This window comes from Phaenicophaeus curvirostris, chromosome 32 (assembly GCF_032191515.1).
Source record: "Phaenicophaeus curvirostris isolate KB17595 chromosome 32, BPBGC_Pcur_1.0, whole genome shotgun sequence".
NCBI classification, from domain to species: domain Eukaryota; kingdom Metazoa; phylum Chordata; class Aves; order Cuculiformes; family Cuculidae; genus Phaenicophaeus; species Phaenicophaeus curvirostris.
In genome coordinates, this window is record NC_091423.1 from 2,985,776 (window position 1) to 3,005,420 (window position 19,645).

Below are 19,645 nucleotides of genomic sequence, written 5' to 3' on the forward strand. Positions count from 1 at the left end.
TTTAGAATATGTTTAAATAAGTCAATTACATCTTTCTGTTCCTGGGTTATCTTGTTCCCCATCCCCTTATCAGCAGCTCACCTTCCGTCCAGCGGGCAGGTGTCTATGGCGCGCACTCCGGACTTTGTATCAGCCCCTCCAGGCTTCGTTTCAGCCCCTCCAAATGTTCTGCCGATTGTACGCCACTGGGCCGTGCTCCTAACTCAGCCTCCGTTCAGACCCGATACAGGCGCCATTTGTGGCGTCTTAAACAGACACGGACTCTGCTTTCATTTCAAGCTGAGACCAAGTTTATTGTTACAACCTCATCTTTATACCTTAGTGAAAATGTCAACAACAGTCCTGCAAGTCCTTCATAAAAATTTCCACAGCTGTTCTTCTCCTTCCCAGCTCCTCGTGACCACTGTTATTGTTTCTATGCCTTCTTGTTTTTGCCACTGATGTTGAATTTTCTCAGGCTGGAGGCTAGCTGGTTATCAAAGCTCTCTGCGCTGTTATCTCCAGAGGCTCTGCAGCATTCATGGTCATTCTTGCTCAGCATCTCTTCTGAGAGTATCTTTCTAAAATTCTCTTCCCTTTCAGTTCTGATTTTTGACCCACCGTTGATTTTGATCTAAGACGCTGACAAATATTGTAAAAGGGATTATGCATTAATGAAATGGGTTTAAAACTAATTTTTAAGACAGAATTCTTTAGAATGGGCTTCTCTACTCTCAGATTTTCAAACACTGCTCATGAGAAGGAAGTCCTGAAACAAGGCATTCTTCAAAACAAGGCATTCTTCAAAACAAGGCATTCTTCAAAACAAGAATGTGTTCTCAGGAACACCGGGTGCTCAAGCCAGAGCTGTGCAGCTGTGCTTCAGTGAGAAAGGAGACTCTTCAAGGCTTACTGTTTCTGTATTTTGAAGCTGTGGTTGAATAATAACCTAAAAAATTAGAAGTCTAGGCTGTTATTAGTCTTAGTGACTTCTACATCACAGTGAAGTGCAGCTGGAGCATGAGTTAAAGTACTCTGGAGCGCTCCCAGAGGGGCAACAGGCATGGATGTTTTTCTGTGGGCCTGGAGGTCACAGCAACTCGAGCAGCACAGTGAGAACTGATGGTCTTTTCTTTCATTGCAAGAGTTACTAACATCCATGGATGCAGTTTTAAGGAAGTGTCAACAGCTTACTAAAATGTTGATGAGAGTAAAATCTTGCTGTGACACCCTGCTTTCATTTTGTTGCTGGGAGGGAAATATGTTGAAAAAGAAAAAATTTGTGTTTTCAAGAAAAACCCTACAGAAATGGTTTGGATACTAGAAAATATATTTTACAGTAAAACCCCCTGAATATATTTAGCTTACTGAGCAGGTATTTAAGAGGCAATGTAATTACAGACACAAATAACCTGAACAAGGACAGGATATCTGTTAGTAGAAGACTGACCCTGCAGATATAAGTAGTACTCTCAGTGGATCAGAATCAAAAGCAGAGCAATTTAGTTTGAAAATAATGCCCATATTTTAAATCATGAATGTGCTTAATTCTCAGGGCAGATTGCCAGTGCACATGTAGGTTTTTTCTTTCTTCATGTTGTCAAGTAGGATAGCACATATCCAAACTTGCATGCATATAGCTGGGGCTGGACGTGGAAATTACTGGATGAGGTTTTATGGGTTGTTATACATAGAATGGAAGATCCTGTTGTGCTTTTTGCCCTTAACACTAATACTCTGAGAATAAGCTTTTTTCACAATCTCAAAGATAAAATTAGTCATATTTAGGCAATTTGTCATAATGATTGTCATACTCCTATAGCATCATAATGACATAATTTCACTTGCCAAATGGGGGGGGGGGGGGGAAAGAGTAGCAAAAATTCTCTTCCCTTCCTGTCATTTTCTTTGTTATGCGGGGCTCAGCACTCAATTATTCGTGTGTTTTCTGGTACAGTGAAAAACATGGTTGTCAGCCTTTGAACATCTGTTCTGAGCAGTTTATTTTTATATTCTCTCCCAACCAGGACAATTGTGTTCAGTGTCTTGTTAAGCAAGTTTTATTACTTTTTCTTTTTAGTGGAAAGAGGAATTTTCTTACTTGGGAGTTGTTTTGAGGGCTTTTTGAGTCTCTTTAAGTATTCACGTTGTTTAACACTCGTGTTAGGAATAGTTTGAGCTTATGATGCCCATGCTAAGAAAATAGTTAGGTTTAAAAAGCCTAGGTTTTGGCCTTAAATTCCATCATATCGGATTACTCTGTGTAAGAGTCGGTCAAAGGATCGATTTCTGCCTCAACATTTTCTCTCAGGTGCTAAGCACAGATGGAGGCCTTACGAAAACGGCCAAAGCTGGTATGGAACAAATGCTTTGTACCTAACTACCCGTACCTATCTCCTTGTCTCAAAAATGTTCTGTACCTGTCTCCAAGCCTCCCTGCTCCCTACCATTGTGAAAGATCCATGAAGCAAGGAGGAAAAGGCAGGAAGATTAATGACGGGACTTACCACAGACCCATACCCCAACAGAGCATGCGCAAAGTTCAAAGTGATGATGACTACTGGCCTTCATCGGGAGACCTCAGGTCGACCACTGCTGCCAGAAGGAGTGCATGTGCAAGGGGATATGCGTGTGCATACCACGGTGTGACCCCCTCAGGACGAAACTCCCCTTTGCAATGCTTTTGTCAGATCTAGTCTCCTGGGAGAGAAAAGGGGAAATTTGACTTTTAAGGTGTGACCCTCTCAGGACAAACCCCCCCCTTTTTTTTGCATTAGAATGGCCGCCCAGAAGGCAGCCGATGTTTGTGAAAATAAAGCTCACAAGATTGTACAGCATCTGACCTCGTTTGTGTCTTAATCTTGCTCTTGGGATCGTTTAAGAACCCTCCCTGATATTGGATTGGGACATTTTAAACCCTCTCCCAAACCTTCTGGCCCACAGCTAATTCATGAACCATGAGATTAAAAATCCCAACCAACCAAAGACAACAACAAAAAAAAAGTCACAAGAGGTCTTATTGTTTAAGGTTCTCTTAAAATATTTTCCTGACTCTACTGTGTGTCTGATCTGATTTCTTTTCCATGTCTAATAACCTTCTACTGTTCACTGACAACACCAAAATGCACATTGAAACACTATACGGGTTAACAAAACTGATAGTCCCAATGCTATAACACTGAGAAAAGATTGTTTCAACCAGGGCAAGTTTAGGAGCTAGGAATTTAACTAAGAAATATCTATACCCTCCCACTCTTGTATGGAGTTAAGAAGGCCATACTAATTTTTATAGAAGTTCCGACAGTCTGAGACTGATTGGTCAAATTGGAACAACTCATGCCCTCAAAATCAGAGAATCATTTATGGTATCTTAATAACAGATAATCAATTGCAGCTTTATTTTCTAAAACTGATGTTGAAGTTGTCTAGTTTCAAGATTTGAGGCCTCCAAGGCTCGGGGTATAATTGAGGTTCCTTGCATACTTACAAATAAATCTCTTTAAATTATTATAATGCATGGGCATGGCTACTCCTGGTGTTAAAAGGAAGCCAGCGTAGTTTCATATTTATATGACAGTTTTGACAACCACGTATAGTTTCCAAAGGTTTGAATGCTTGCGGGGATTCCCCAAATACATGGAATATATATATGTTGTACTGAAAAAAAATGGCATTTAAACAAAAGGCCATACTATTGTATATTATACAAGCAAGTTTTGTTTTGAAGGTGTTAAGCGTTCTGTTGTCCACTGACTGGTAGGTGATTTTCTTCACTTGATCCAAGTTCTTTCATCTTGATTGCTGCGAAGGCTGTTAACAATACTTCATATTGTCCATTCCACTGTTCTCCCGGTGGTTTTCCTGTAAAATCTTTAACAGAAAACCTCATCCCCAGGTGTAAAAGGATGTACAGGTTGATCTTAAACCTCTAGGCCATGCAGCTTGGGTTTTTTATTTTGTTTGTTTCTCAAGCAAGTTCAGCTGGATTTGTTAGCTGATTAGACAAATTCGCACCTAATTCTGTGAGATCTTCTCCTGTATACTGCAATTGGCATACTGGGCTAATACTTTTCTTTCCTTATTTCAAAACCTAAGCAAGGCCAAAGGAAGTGCTTGATGCCAATATAGATTGGCTTCTTGACAAATTTTAGCTGATTGCTGTTTTATCAGCAACAATCTGATGATTCATTTTCTCCACCTGGCCTCTAGCCTGTGGTCAGTATGGAGAATGTAACTGCCAATCAGTTCTTAAAATTTCACTAATCTTTTTACCACTTTAGCACAAATGTGTACCTCTACCTGACAATATCACTGCAGGCACTCCAAATGAGGTATAATTTCATTCAATAATACTCTTGTGACTTCTGCTTTATTTGTCCTGCAAGGAGAAGCTTCTGGCCAACTTGAGAAAGTATCTGTTAATGCTAATGAATACCAGTGCACACACACACCCCCCCTCTTTCTTTTGGGAGTTCAGAGAGATCTATTTGCATTCCTATTATTTATACAGAATATCTGTGCCCAAAGGGTTTGTTTTGTTTGTTTTGGTTTTCTTTGGGTTTTTGGTTTTTTATTTGTAACTCCCCTAGGACCAATTTCCATAGCACTCCTGATGGCACTATTATTTGTCCATCTGGAACATAAAATCACCCATTATCTACTTCTCTTCCTGCCATATTGATAATCAGGTTTCTATCTTCCCTTGAATATTTCTCCAGTTTTAAATCAGAATCCGGGATTTGAAGTTTACCATCTGGAATCAAAGCAGATGTTACTTTTGCCTTTTTCTGCGGCCATCCTGGCCTCAAAATTTCCTGCCAATTTGTTACCAATTTTCCGGCCAGTATTACCTCTCTGGTGACCTTTGTAGTGTGTGATAGCCACTTCTTCTGGAAGTTTTACAGCTTCCAGCAGCTTTAGGGTTTCTGCTGCATGTTTAATGTGTCTTCCTTGGGCAGTAAGGAGTCCTTGCTCTTTCCATATAGCACCATGAGCATGCACCACTCCAAAGGTGTATTTTGAATCTGTCCATATATTTATCTTCCTTCCTTTTGCTAATTCCAGTGCTTGACTTAAGGCCATTACTTCGGCTTTCTGGGCTGATGTTCCTGGGGGTAATGGTCTGGCCTCGATCACTTCTCTGGTGGTAGCCACTGTGTATCCAGCCTTGCGATGTCCTTGCTTCACGAAGCTGCTTCCATCTGTGTACCAGGAATCTTCCGCATCCATGAGAGGTTTTTCTTTTAGATCCAGGCGGCTGGAGCATACTGTCTCCCTCGTCTTCAGGCAGTCGTGTATCACTGGTTCTGAAGCAGCTCCATTAAGGAAAGACGCTGTCATTCCCAGAAAGGTTCTGAGCTCCTTTACCATCCCTGGCATGAGTGTGCAGAAAACAGCTTCCTTTTGGGCTGTCTGTGTCCTCTGGAGATCTCGAATCCAGGATAAGTCGTCGTTGCATAGGCTGGGCCTTCTGCTGAAAGACTTGATACCTGCTCAGTCTAGAAGTTCAATAGGCTTACGGTCCATTGCTCACAGTCCTCCTCTGTTTGTTTAACTATCAGGAGGTCACATACTCCGTCAGGGTTCCAGTCCCATGTTTCCAGGTCTCGAGCCAGCTGGTTCTCAAAAATAGTTCAGCTGTTCTTAATACCTTGAGGCAATACTGTTCAGGTTAGTTGTGTTTTACTACCAGTTTCAGGGTTTTCCCATTCAAAGGCAAATCACCTTTTTGCTCTCTTCAGCCAATATCAAGCAGAAGAAGGCATCCTTCAAATCCAGTACGGTAAACCACAATTGATCTTTTAATTGGTCGGCAAGGTACAGGGATGTGCCACTGCTAGAAGTAGTTCTTCTTACAATTTTATTTATGGCCCTTAAATCTTGCACTAACCTATAGCTTTTATCTGGTTTCTTTTTCGGAAATATTGGAGTATTATATTCTGCTTTACATTCTTTTAATAACCCATATTGTAAAAAAATTATCAATAAGCATTTTTATCCCCTTGCAATCTTCTAATCGCAGAGGATATTACCTGACACAGGGGCCAAATTTACGTTCGCATGCTTCACCTTTCTGGCCTTCCAGATATCTCAGAAGCCAACATGCCTGGATAAACCGATCCCAAAATCTCTGCTGTTACTGGTGTTTTTTCAACCTATTTTAAAGACAAACTCCATACTTGGATTAGTTGATGATCTCTCACTTTACATTTTGTACCTCCTGCCCCAAATATTATTTCTGTCTCTAACTGCTTTAGTAAATCTCCTCTCATTAATGGTCTAGGGGCTCCTAGCAAACAAATTCATGTGTACCCACTTGTTTTCCAATTCATATTTAGCAGACTGCACAAAGGATGCTTTTTCGGTTTGGCCAGTAGCTCCTATTACAATCACAATATTATATTTTGATCTGCAGGAATCAGTTGCTGGTTTACACAGAGGCCCCCGTATCTATCAAGAATATAACCTTTTCACTCGTATTCCCCAGCTTTATTTTAACCAGTGGATCCTCCAGGGTAATTTCCCCAGTCATTCAAGCTCAGCTACAACACCTGGTTCTGATTCCTCTACAGTATGCTCATTGATTATTTCTTAATTCCAGACCCCATTCTCATGCCACGTTCTCTTGCTGCTCCAGGTGATTCTGCAAACTGGAAAACATATCTGCACACATTACTTCTCCCAATTCTCCTCACACCTCAAGAACAACGTTAATTGCAACATGGCCACTTTCCCCCATAATCGAGCTTATACACCGGCCACCACTGATTATCAAAAAGCTTTTATCAGGGTTTATCTGTTTGTCCACCACTCGGTGGACCACTGATCCCCTTATGATCTAAGATCTCAATGATCTAAAATATATCCCAGCTGGCTCTTCTTTAAAGCGCAGCCACTCTGCCAGCCTCCCATCTTGTGAGTTCTGCGTTCTGGCTCCCCAACCACAAATCACTTGCACTGTATAGGTGGATCTTCCCTTGTTGTCCTGGATCTTACATTCAGGACAACTCAAATCCCAAGCATATGTTACACACAATTTCTTGTTACGCCACATGCATTATGCCAGGGTGCAATAAACACCCGTCAGTAATCCATATACAATCTGGACAAAATTCATCATTATTTCTACAACAAAACAAATACAATTTTGTACAAATATCCCATTTCACTGAAGGAAGGAATAAATCAAGTTAAGGAAATGAATTAGCTAGTTTTGCTTGTTTACTAATTGAAACAAGGACAGTCCCACAGCAGGGACAAAGGACAGGCCTGAAGACACAAGAAGTGGGAGGGGAGATAAGATAAAGACCATCAGAGGCAAACAGAAGACACAAAGAAACTGTTATGTGGGTGTGCTAATAAGTTCCGGAAAACAATGGACATTTAACTGTTTAACCAGTATTTCCTGGAACCCACACAAACATGTATGTTTAACCTGTATAGAAGTCATGCAGCCAGTGGGGACTCATTAGTGGGACACATTAGGTGGACTTAACCCATGTGTGCCCCGGCATTGTTTATTAAAACCATTCCTTCTTAATAATCGAATTGGTATTGATAATTGGGATTGGCTTTTCAAATTATCACCACAAAAATAACACACACACACACACACACACACAACATTAACTTATTCACTTCAAAACATACAGAGACCATGCATTCACTTCAAAACGACATATAGTGCTGTAGTTCTAGTTTCTGTGATTAATGTTACTCTACAACGCAGACCTCCTGACCACATTGACAAAAATCCAAAACCAAAATTAGTTAATACTCCTGTTACAGCCGAGAGCTCCGAAAAATACTCCTTTGCAACTGAGACCTCCACAATTTAATGTATGCCTATAAAACGCTAGCAGTCCGGCATACGCTCTACTCAGCGTTATGCAGTAACAACTTCTGAGGAGCCAAACCAAATGGACTGATCCCCGAACTCAAGGAAAAAAAAAATTCAAGTGTACCTTTTTATCTGATGGTCCTTGTCTGTCCCCACAGAGGTCCAGTTGAGAAGAGGAGTCTGTCCGGAGAAATCCCCGGGGGTACCCAAGAGAGTCCCAATCCCAAATGGGTCCTGCAGCCGGGCAGAGAGGGTCCCATTGCTAGGAAAGTTACACTTAAAGTAGGATAAACACTGATCATCGACTAATCAAGAACCAAGACTGAATGTAAAATTTCATGATTCTGTTGATTCTTAACGTATCCTAGCAACAGACCCGAGGTACTTGCTCAAAGGACCTCATGTAACAAATAGGATCCAGGTGTGCTTAGGAAAAGTACGTACTAGCTACCCTACCCAAGTAGAACATACACCTGCAACAGCCAAAAGACCATCAAAAATCTTGTGAAGGACAGAAGAATAGGTTTCAGGAGGCAAGAAAGATATACCTGAGCGGTCAAGTGGAGATAAGTGCGGGTCCAGCCAAGAAAAACCGACGAGTTTGCCAAAAGAACAAGATGTAATAAAGACAATGCGAGGAAGACTACTTACTTCATCAGGACGACCACCAGAGGGGGGCTACGCAGGCGCAATAGAGACTGATGTCGCAATAAGGCGATGAAGTAACCTACCTATGCATATGTATTAGATAATGAAGTAACCTGTTGAATATACAATAGATTGCGAAACTTTTAGAGAATAAAAAGCGGACGCGATGTGACGGTCTTTGGAACCAGATCTGGGTGCGTACCCCTGGTTCCCGGGGCCTCGAAATAAAGCACCACATATAACCTCCTAGTGTGGTTATGTGTTTGTCATTCCGCTAACAGTTTTTGGCGACCCAGATGGGACCTCGCGGGCATTGCTGAGGCGGCTCGCGCATCGATCCTGCTCCAGCCGGCACTGAGTGATTCTCGGGGAGCCATCGACCGCGACCGACCTCCGCTGCTCCCGACGGACCAGGGATATTGGTAAGACACGGTGCTTTATCTGAAATGGTACCATTTGGGGTCTGGTAAAGCCTGCCTGTCAGACGCGGCGAAAGCTGCGCTTGGTTGGGCTCAGGAGCTCCGACGGGAAGCCTAGGCGCCGTCCGTAAGACAGTGGCGAAAGCTCTGCGGGTTCGGCATCAGTGGTCTGGTCTGGTAGTTCCGGAATTCTGGTATTTCTGGTATTTTGTGGTTTTGTTCTGCTCTCAGTAATTTATACTTTCCTGTCTAGTTAATCCATTTTAAGCTGTTTGTGGTAAAAAGAAAAAAAAAAAAAAGAGAAAAAGGAAGAAAAAACTAACAAAAAAAAACAACAAAAAAAAAACCTCACAAAAAAACTCAACCACAATGTCAATACCTAAGTCATCTCCATTAGGATGTATTTTGAGACACTGGAAGGAGGGAGGATTTGGGCAGGATATGCAAAAAGGAAAGTTGATTGAATATTGTAATGTCTGGTGGACACAATATGAATTAGAAGACCAGGTTCGTTGGCCAGAAAATGGGACTCTAGATTATAATACAATTTTTCAGTTAATGTTGTTTTGTAGACGAGAGGGAAAATGGGATGAAGTACCATATGTAGAACTGTTTTTTATTTTAAGGCGGAATGATGAATGGAAAAGAGCATGCGGACTAATGGTTGTCAGTGTAAAATCAAATGGGCAATGTGATGGTTGTGTGGCTGAGAAAAAGTGCATAAAATGTTTAGCAGTAGAAAATGCTTCACGACATCAGCAAGATGATGATTTTGATTTATTGATAACCCCCTCAGCCCCAGACCCCAGGGAGGGGGGATCGGGTAATGAGGGGAGGGACAGAAAGGGGGGGGATAGAAAATGCGAATATGAGGAGGAACAGGTTTATCCAGGTACTCCGATCTCTCATCGAAAGTGGCAAAGAGAAATCCAGGGGAGGGAGGCTGGACGTCAGCCATCTAAGGCATTACTAGCACCGCTGCGTCAGGGGTTCGGAGCGGAGGGTCCGGTATATGTTAAAGTGCCTTTTACGCCAGGAGATTTGATGCTTTGGAAACAGTCTGCTGGAGTTTATCGAGAAAACCCAGACAAGGTAACAAGGACAGTAAAAATGATTCTAAAGACTCAGAATCCTGATTGGGATGATATTCAGGTGTTATTGGACACTGATGGATTCTACAGAAAAGGAGATGGTGTTGAGAACTGCCCGTGAGCGGGTCAGGGAAGATATTAGACAGGGTGTTGTCACTGGGACGGTTGATCAGAACTTTCCTCTTGAAGATCCCATGTGGGATTATAATATTATGGGAGGAATGAGGAATTTGAGAAGGTACCAGGAATGGGTAGTTGTTGGAATACAGAATGCTATGCCCAAAACAATTAATTGGTCAAAGCTGTATAGTGTTAAACAGGAGAAGACGGAGTCTCCCTCTGCATTTTTAGAGCGGTTGAAAGAAGTGGCAAGGAAATTCACTGATTTGGATGTGGAGACAGAACAGGCTAAAGCCCAGTTAGCTTTGATTTTCTTAGGACAGTCGCAAGATGATATTAGAAAGAAATTGCAAAAATTAGAGGGTGCGGAGTTGCGAGACTTAGATAGATTGCTGGAAGTTGCCTGGAAGGTGTACAACAATCGTGAAAAAGATAGTGCACAAAGGCAGCAATGGCACCTATTGGCGGTGATGCAAAGTAGAAGTCAGAATGAATTCGGGAACCGAGGTAGGGGAAGAGGAATGGTGCGCGGACGGGGAAGAGGATTTGGGCTCAATTATCCAGCCAGATTAGGGCTCAACCAGTGCGCGTACTGCAAGCAGGAAGGACACTGGAAGAATGAATGTCCACAAAGAATAAGACAGACAGGGAGTTCATTTGGAAATGCAGAGGCAGCAAAAATGATGGTTCTGGGAAATTATGGAAACCAAAGCTGACTAGATTTAGAAAGCAGTGAACCCCTAGTGAAAATAAAATTAGGAGGGGAAGAGGTGCAATTTTTGGTAGACACTGGCGCAACATATTCAGTTTTAAATGATTTGTATGGAAAAATAGGAAATAAAACTACTACAATAGTGGGAGCCACAGGGAAAGAGGAAATACGGCCATTCATGCGACCCTTAGAGTTACGATTTGGGGGAAAGGAATTAACACATGAATTCTTATATGTACCCGACTGCCCGGTTCCTCTTCTGGGACGGGACTTGTTATCTAAACTAAATGCAAAAATCAGCTTTGAAAATGGAGAATTGATTATGCAAGTCCCAGAATCGAACGTAGGAAAGATTTTAGTAGTGAAGGAAAATCCCAAACCTCAGATACCCAAGAAGGTAGAAGAGGCAGTAATCCCTACAGTTTGGGAAACAAGTATACCAGGAAAATCAAAAACTGCTCAACCGGTAATAGTGGAGTTAAAAGAGGGAGCAAGGCCAGTACGAATAAAACAGTATCCCATAAAAATGGAAGCCCGATACGGAATAGTAGAAATCATTGAAAAATTTTTAAAATTTGGAATATTGGAGGAATGTGAGTCAGAATATAATACTCCGATCTTTCCAGTAAAGAAACTAAATGGGGAGTATAGGTTAGTACAAGATTTGAGGGCCATCAACAATATTACGAAAGATATACATCCAGTCGTAGCTAACCCATATACATTGTTGACATCTGTGAAGGAAAAATATAAATGGTTTACAGTAATTGATTTAAAAGATGCCTTCTTCTGCATTCCCCTTGACAAAGATAGTAGGAAACTTTTTGCTTTTGAGTGGGAAAACCCATATAATGGACGAAAAACGCAACTCACGTGGACGAGGCTCCCACAAGGATTCAAGAATAGCCCAACTCTTTTTGGAAACCAACTGGCGAAAGAATTGGAGATTTGGACTACGCAAGGAAAAATTCAGGTACCAAGAACACAGTATCTTTTGTTACAATATGTAGATGACATATTCCTTGCAACAGAACAAGAATCATTATGCATACAAGTGACTATTGAGATTTTAAACCAACTGGGCCTAAATGGATACAAGGTTTCAAGAGAAAAAGCTCAAATTGCATGCACAACTGTATTGTATCTTGGATGTGAGATAACACAGGGACAACGAAGGTTAGGAACGGATCGTGTTAGAGCAATTTGTGCGATTCCAGAACCCCGGAACTTGCATGAACTGAGGACATTCCTGGGAATGGCAGGGTGGTGTAGGCTGTGGATAATGGACTATGGACTTATAGCAAAACCTCTGTATGAGGCACAAAAATTGCCTAATCTCATTTGGGAGGGACCTCAAAAGGAGGCCTTTAGGAAACTAAAAGAGGCCTTGACTAAGGCACCAGCATTGGGCTTACCGGATTTAACAAAGACTTTCCAGTTGTTCGTTCACGAAAGACAACGATTAGCACTGGGTGTCTTAACACAGAAATTAGGAAGCTGGAAATGACCAGTGGGATACTTTTCTAAACAGTTGGACCCCGTTAGTGCAGGTTGGCCATCCTGCCTGAGAGCTGTAGCAGCAACTGTAATTCTGATACAAGAAGCCAGAAAATTGACTCTAGGAAAAAACATTGAAGTTTATATACCTCACATGGTGTTAACAGTCTTAGAACAAAAAGGGGGGCATTGGCTTTCCCCTAGCCGAATGATGAAGTTCCAAGCCATACTCACTGAACAGGATGATGTAAGTTTGAAAACAACTAATCTGCTAAATCCAGCAGCCTTTTTAGGTGCAGCAACAGAAGATGGTCCTTTGGAACATGATTGCATAGAAGTCATAGAACACACATATGCAACAAGAGCGGACTTGAAAGATACTCCAATCGAACAGCCTGATCAAGAGCTCTTCACAGACGGGAGTAGCTTCGTGGAGAATGGGACGCGGTATGCAGGATATGCCGTGACCACACAGAGCATGGTAATAGAAGCACAGGCCCTACCGGTGGGGACCTCAGCACAACGGGCAGAAATAATAGCCCTCACAAAGGCATTAGAATTAAGCAAAGATAAACGAGTAAACATATGGACAGATTCAAAATATGCCTTTGGAGTAGTTCATGTACACGGAGCTTTATGGAAAGAACGAGGATTATTATCCTCGCAGGGAATCAATATAAAATACCAAAAGGAAATTTTAAACTTGATATCTGCTGTGCAATTACCGGAGCAGGTAGCGATCATGCATTGCAAGGCACATCAAGGAGGAGACTCTAAGGTGGCCGAAGGAAACGCATTGGCAGATCGAACAGCTCGGCGGATAGCACGACAGGTACAGACGATGATGGCCTTGATACCTACCAAGGTAAGCCCTTTACAAGATTACCTGACACAGAAACCGAAATACTCGGAAGAGGACAAGAAATTGGCCAATTTAATGAAGGCAAACCTAAATTCTGAAGGATGGTACGTAACTACAACTGGACAAATAATTGTACCTCCTGTCATTATGCGGGCAATTCTACAGGCAGAACATCAAAAGTGCCATTGGGGAGCAGAAGCATTAGTGACTTATCTGAAACGAAGCATAATTTCGGCACAGATGTTAACAATGGCAAAATCTGTAAATTCAAAATGTGAACTTTGCTTGAGGAATAATCCTGTGGTTAGGAGGAGAGTAGAAATGGGACACATCAGAGTAGGCATGGAACCAGGAGATTATTGGCAAATAGACTTCGTAGAATTACCTAAAGCTCAAGGGTACAAATATTTGTTAGTCGGGGTCGACACTTTTTCTGGATGGCCAGAAGCCTTTCCCTGTCGCACCAATCAAGCCAAAGAAACAGCTACGAAGGGCCTTGATCTGGAACCGTCCGGTGTCATTAGAGAATTCAGTACATGAAATTGAACCAGGAGACCAGGTCTACGTCCGCGATTGGAGTGAAGAGCCACTGAAGGAACGGTGGAATGGACCGTACCTGGTGCTGCTAACAACTTTCACTGCGGTAAAGGTAAAAGGAATAGACTCTTGGATCCACTACACACGAGTGAAGAAGGCACCCAAGGACTGGAGAGTCGAAGTAGTCGGACCAACGAGACTGAAGCTGAAAAGCAAGTAAAATGTCGTACTTCGAGTACGGGACTTTGATTATAGTTTGGTCCTTGATACCTATAATAGGTGTCACACCTCTAGAAATTTCATGTAAGAGAGAAACAAGCAAGTATACCATTGGACAAAATGCCATTCTGTCTTGCAGGTTTCAAAGTCATGTCCCAATGAAAAGGAAATTAATTCAGATTTTTTGGGAAAAGGTGTCTGGAACTTGTGGAGCACCTGAAACAATCTATGATAGCAAAGGTTTGGGGTTAGATGGTTACAAACAAGAACTACAAGGGACATGGAAACTTAAAGGGAAAGTATCGAACAAGTTTTATCCGCAAAATCCCATACGAGGTGAGACAAAACTGGAGCTGACGAATTTAACTTTGACTGACCAAGGAAAATATAGGTGTTTTGTGGGAGCAGGAAGTAATGTAGACTATGGAGAAAGAACACTGATAATAAATCCCCTTCAAGACCATGGAATAAAAGCAGGGCATACACATTATCCGGCTCCTCTGGGTAGTGAGGCACTTATTTACTGCCTCCTAGAGGACCCCCAGCCTGAGGAATTTGGATGGATAAAGGAAGGAAAAGCAGTTCTAAGTGATAAAAGACACTCAATAGAATTGAGACTGGGAAGAATATTAGTCCAGATTATTAAAGGGATAAAAAGATCCGACTTGGGAACTTACAGATGCCAGTATCAAAATGCTACTACCTTTGGATATAGCGAAATCAATATTACTGAAGCCAGAGTGAAACGAGCCATAGAACTGACCCAGGCACCCCAGGAGATTTATGTTCAAAAGAAAGATGCTGAAGAAAATTTGATGATTGGGTTAATCAAGGATTTCGCTAGAATGCAAAATACAAGTAAGATTACAGCATGCTTGCCTTTACCAAAAACGGCTGGAGAACCGATAAGCTGGGGAATATTGACTTTCCCACTCCCAGAGGTGAAAGAAAATAAAACCGAATGTAAACAAATAATAACACCCATACAGGAAAAACAGAAAATAAGTATAAGAAGGGAGTGGAGAACTGCAGGAATTTGAAGCGATTGTGAAAAATTACCAAATTATAAGTTCACACGTATCGGACGATTTAAAGATGTAGGATGGTGCTCATATGATGAAATAAAGGAAATAGTGAGGGAAAGAAATACAATGGAATGGGTGTGCCAGAAAAGAAATGATACAGAACAAAATTGGGACACAGTTTGGTCAACAAGTATTTTACAAAAATTCCAATACGGAGGAGAAACGTCTTGGTGTTTTAAATGGACAGGAAAACAAAGTAGTGACAAATTACCAGTAAATGGCCGGATCAGTAGAGATCCTATTGATAGCGTTCCATGGTGGAATTGTTCTAAAATTTTAGATTGTGACCTAGACCCTGAAGAGATCACCATACCTCCAGTTAAAATGGCTCTAATAGTAGGGTGTGCCTGTCGGGGATTTAAAGTCGGGGGAAAGGTAATACAAGTACCAGTTAATGGAATAGACTGTAAATATTCGACAGTACGCAGTATGGGTAATTTTGTTTGGGCATCTAATGATGGAACTTGGACTACACATTTATCAATGGAGGGTCCAGTTAAAGAAATAACTCTGGGGTTGCCTACCCTGTGCCCGATTTGGAAGCGATCCCCCTTCAGAGGTAAATTGGAAACTTTACAAATTCGTGCTAAAAGAGACATAGAAAATGATATTAAAGACATAGATGACACTTGGCAGGAGCCTGAGACAGGAGTTAAAGTGGGATGGGCATTAGAATCCCTTTTTGCCCAAATAGCGACGTATCGTAATAGAGAAATGATTTACAAACTAATTGGACAAACTGAAAGATTGGCAAAAATAACAAAGAAGGGATTTCGAGATTTAAACTTGCAACTACAGGCGACAACGAAAATGACTTTGCAGAACAGAATGGCATTAGACATGCTCTTGTTAAAAGAACATGGTGTCTGTGGATATCTCAAAGATCGAACTGATCACTGCTGTGTGCATATGCCTAATGTCACAGCCGATGTGGAATATGATATCTCGCAATTGGGAAAAATAGAAGAAGAAGCTGAAAAAGAGAAAGAAGAAATTGGTCAAAATTGGGTTGGGGCATTATTTGATAGATTAGGCATCCATCTTACTGGCTGGATACACTCTCTCATTCAAACGTTATTCACACTTTTGCTTATATTCCTTACAATCTATCTGGTGTATTTGTGTATCCGGAGAGAAATTACTCGCAAACAAAACTGGACACACAAAATTATTGGAGCAGTGACACGAGAATATCCACAGCACCCAATACCCCCATCAACTTACCAAGAAACAGTTACATAAAATGAAAATACTTGCTAAGGTGAAGTATTTTCAAAGGGGGGAAATGCTAGGAAAGTTACACTTAAAGTAGGATAAAACACTGATCATCGACTAATCAAGAACCAAGACTGAATGTAAAATTTCATGATTCTGTTGATTCTTAACGTATCCTAGCAACAGACCCCGAGGTACTTGCTCAAAGGACCTCATGTAACAAATAGGATCCAGGTGTGTTTAGGAAAAGTACGTACTAGCTACCCTACCCAAGTAGAACATACACCTGCAACAGCCAAAAGACCATCAAAAATCTTGTGAAGGACAGAAGAATAGGTTTCAGGAGGCAAGAAAGATATACCTGAGCGGTCAAGTGGAGATAAGTGTGGGTCCAGCCAAGAAAAACCGACGAGTTTGCCAAAAGAACAAGAAGTAATAAAGACAATGCGAGGAAGACTACTTACTTCATCTGAGGAAGACTACTTACTTCATCAGGACGACCACCAGAGGGGGGCTACGCAGGCGCAATAGAGACTGATGTCGCAATAAGGCGATGAAGTAACCTACCTATGCATATGTATTAGATAATGAAGTAACCTGTTGAATATACAATAGATTGCGAAACTTTTAGAGAATAAAAAGCGGACGCGATGTGACGGTCTTTGGAACCAGATCTGGGTGCGTACCCCTGGTTCCCGGGGCCTCGAAATAAAGCACCACATATAACCTCCTAGTGTGGTTATGTGTTTGTCATTCTGCTAACACCATCTGGGGTGCCAAATCTGAAACAAAGAAACTTATGCTTAACAGTTCAATTTAACCATTAAGGCAGGTACACTTTATTCAGCGCTGGAGAAGACTTGGGATTTGTCCTCAGAGTGCTTCTGCCAAGCAGTGATTTCACAGAAAATTTATACACAGAATTGTTTTCAAATTCAAAGTGACAATTATACTTGTTCCGGGAACCTCAGGTCAGCTCAGAGTCGTTAAGGTGTGGCCATATCTGAGTGGTCAATCTCAATGACTCTGGGTGACAAAGGATAAGGGTCGTTAAGGCTATCTTAGTTAATCTTGCTTCTAACACATTACAGTTGATGTTCCATCCCACCATTTACAAATCACCATTTCACTTTTAAATCACTATAATTGTCTGAGCCTTGCAGGGAAATTCGCATGGACTCCATTTCCTGTCTACATGTTCCTAAGGTAATATTGCTTGTTACTTTATTTAATTTTGTTATATTTGAGTTAACAACACAAAGTCCAAACGTGGATCAATTTACTATTTATTTAGATAGGAAAGCAAAAGCAGTGCTGGGCGGCCGGGGAATCGCAGCTCCACCAAGGCTCGCAAAGTTAGGTAAGCTGAGCAACCCCTTTTATCCTCCCAGAGTTCGTTTCAACATCTTTGAAGACGCCCCCTTGGTTCCTTCCCGGTACATGCAGTTTCCATATGGTCAGATAATAAATCAGCTAAGTTTACAGAGTTGTCTTAGTTCAGCAGTCTTCAAGGTTGTAGTCCTGTGCTTTGTCAAGCAGCTGCTAAATCCTCCTCTTCCTCCTTATCTCTGGGCAACTTGTTCCTTAATTGCACAAGGCCGCATTCTTTGAGCTGGCTAATCTACGTCTGCTGGGGCCCGAGGTGATTTGTTGCTTTTTGCCCTTGCTTCAGGCGGTTTCAAAAGGCTTAGTTGTAAAATTCAGTAGATACTATCTATAAACAAAACATATATTGTCATGGTAACCTTTAGCATTTAATTAAATGCATTGTGGCTTTGTCTTTCTTACCAAACAAGATGTTCCTGTGCTTTGGAACAGACAGACAGTTGCTCGTTTAGTCGGCTTGATCAGCAAATTACTTTCTGTTACTCATTACAATTTCACTGATGGGTATGTTCACATCAATACCTTTCTCTCTCCTGAATCCTTGCTTTGTAAGATCTATTTAGTCTGGACCAGTCTTTGCCTGATAATTCCAAAGCATAGTTGAACAAAATTAGTGGCAGATAACCGAGTAATGATTGAAGAGATTACTCCCACTTTATACATTTTTCTAAGTTTATGTAGGTAAGAAATTTCTGTCCATTGTTTTCCAGAACTTATTAGCATACCCACATCACAGTTTCTTTGTGTCTTCTGTTTGCCTCTGATGGTCTTTATCTTATCTCCCCCCCACTTCTTGTGTCTTCAGGCCTGTCCTTTGTCCCTGCTGTGGAACTGTTTTCAATCAGTAAACAAGCTAAACTATCTAATGCGAACTGCATTCATCACAGGAGCAGCTGACCCACATCCATACCAACTTGGTGATCTGGTATGGGTCCGCGGGCATCAAGTAGGAAACCTGGAACCCCGCTGGAAGGTGTAATGAGTAACAGAAAGTAATTTGCCTATCAAGCCGACTAAACGAGCAACGGTCTTTTTGTTTTAAAGCACAAGAACATCCTGTTTGACAAGAAAGATGAAACCACAATGCTATCTTAAGTAAATGTTAAAGGTTACCATGACAATATGTGTTTTGTATATAGATAGTATCTACTGATTTTGCAACCAAGCCCTTCGAAATCGCCTGAAACAAACAAGTGGGAAAAGCCACTTACGCAGAAGAAACCAAGGGGCATTTTCTGAAGTGTCGAAATGAACTTCGGGGGGGGGGGGGGGAATAAAAGGGGCTGCTCAACTTACCTGAATTTGCGAGCCCTGGTGGAGCTGCAACTCCCCGGCCGCCCAGCGCTGCTTTTGCTTTCCTACCTAAATAAATGAATAATCAATTGATCCATTTTTGGACTTTGGTTGTCTCAATTCAACTTTAACAATTTGGTGCCGTGACTCGGATCCAGACAGTTGACTTGGACTTCAACTCTGGGAGGGTGCCCCAACTTCTGGATGGTCCCGGAGGAGAGTTCCGGTCTAACTCACCTGGATTTTCCGAACGGAGATAGGAAAGCAAAAAGAAAAAGGAAATACTGCAGTTCCCCGTAATTTTTGTGAACGAGGAGCCAGGTGAAGACTCGAGAAAGAGTAAGTATACTGCGGTTCCGCTTGGTCGGGGATTTTTGGTACCCGGAGTGCAAGTGAGTGAGACGTCCAATGGACCTAGTAGTCCACTGGGCGAAGTGAGTGTGGACTTCCTAGTAGTGCGGTTCCCATTGTCCGCAAGGACGTTGGCCACGAACGGAGGGAAGTGAGCGAATCATGTGTAAGAAGGCACTTTCGGAAGATGGGCCAGAAGAAGAGTAAAGCCTCTGGTTCCATGCAGGAGAAAAGGGGTGGGGGTGGGCTCCCTGATATACCCCCAGATAGCCCATTAGGATTAATGATTAAATATTGGGATAGTTTCCCCTCTCGAAGAGGGAAGTCCAAAGAGAAAATGATTCATTATTGTATGGAAGTATGGGGAGGTAAGCAGATAAGGACAGGCTTA

At 41.8% G+C, this 19,645-nt stretch overlaps 1 protein-coding gene across 1 annotated transcript; it reads left to right on the forward strand.

Moving 5' to 3' along the window:
* Positions 1-6,700: 6,700 nt before the first annotated feature.
* On the forward strand, positions 6,701-19,409 carry LOC138732450 (uncharacterized). Its single transcript, XM_069879063.1, is given in 9 exon segments — positions 6,701-6,777; positions 8,764-8,889; positions 10,039-10,604; positions 10,818-13,543; positions 13,641-13,921; positions 14,064-14,782; positions 15,290-15,442; positions 15,893-16,017; positions 19,164-19,409. Coding segments are annotated over 9 exon segments (5,019 nt in total).
* The last annotated feature ends 236 nt before the right edge of the window (positions 19,410-19,645 follow it).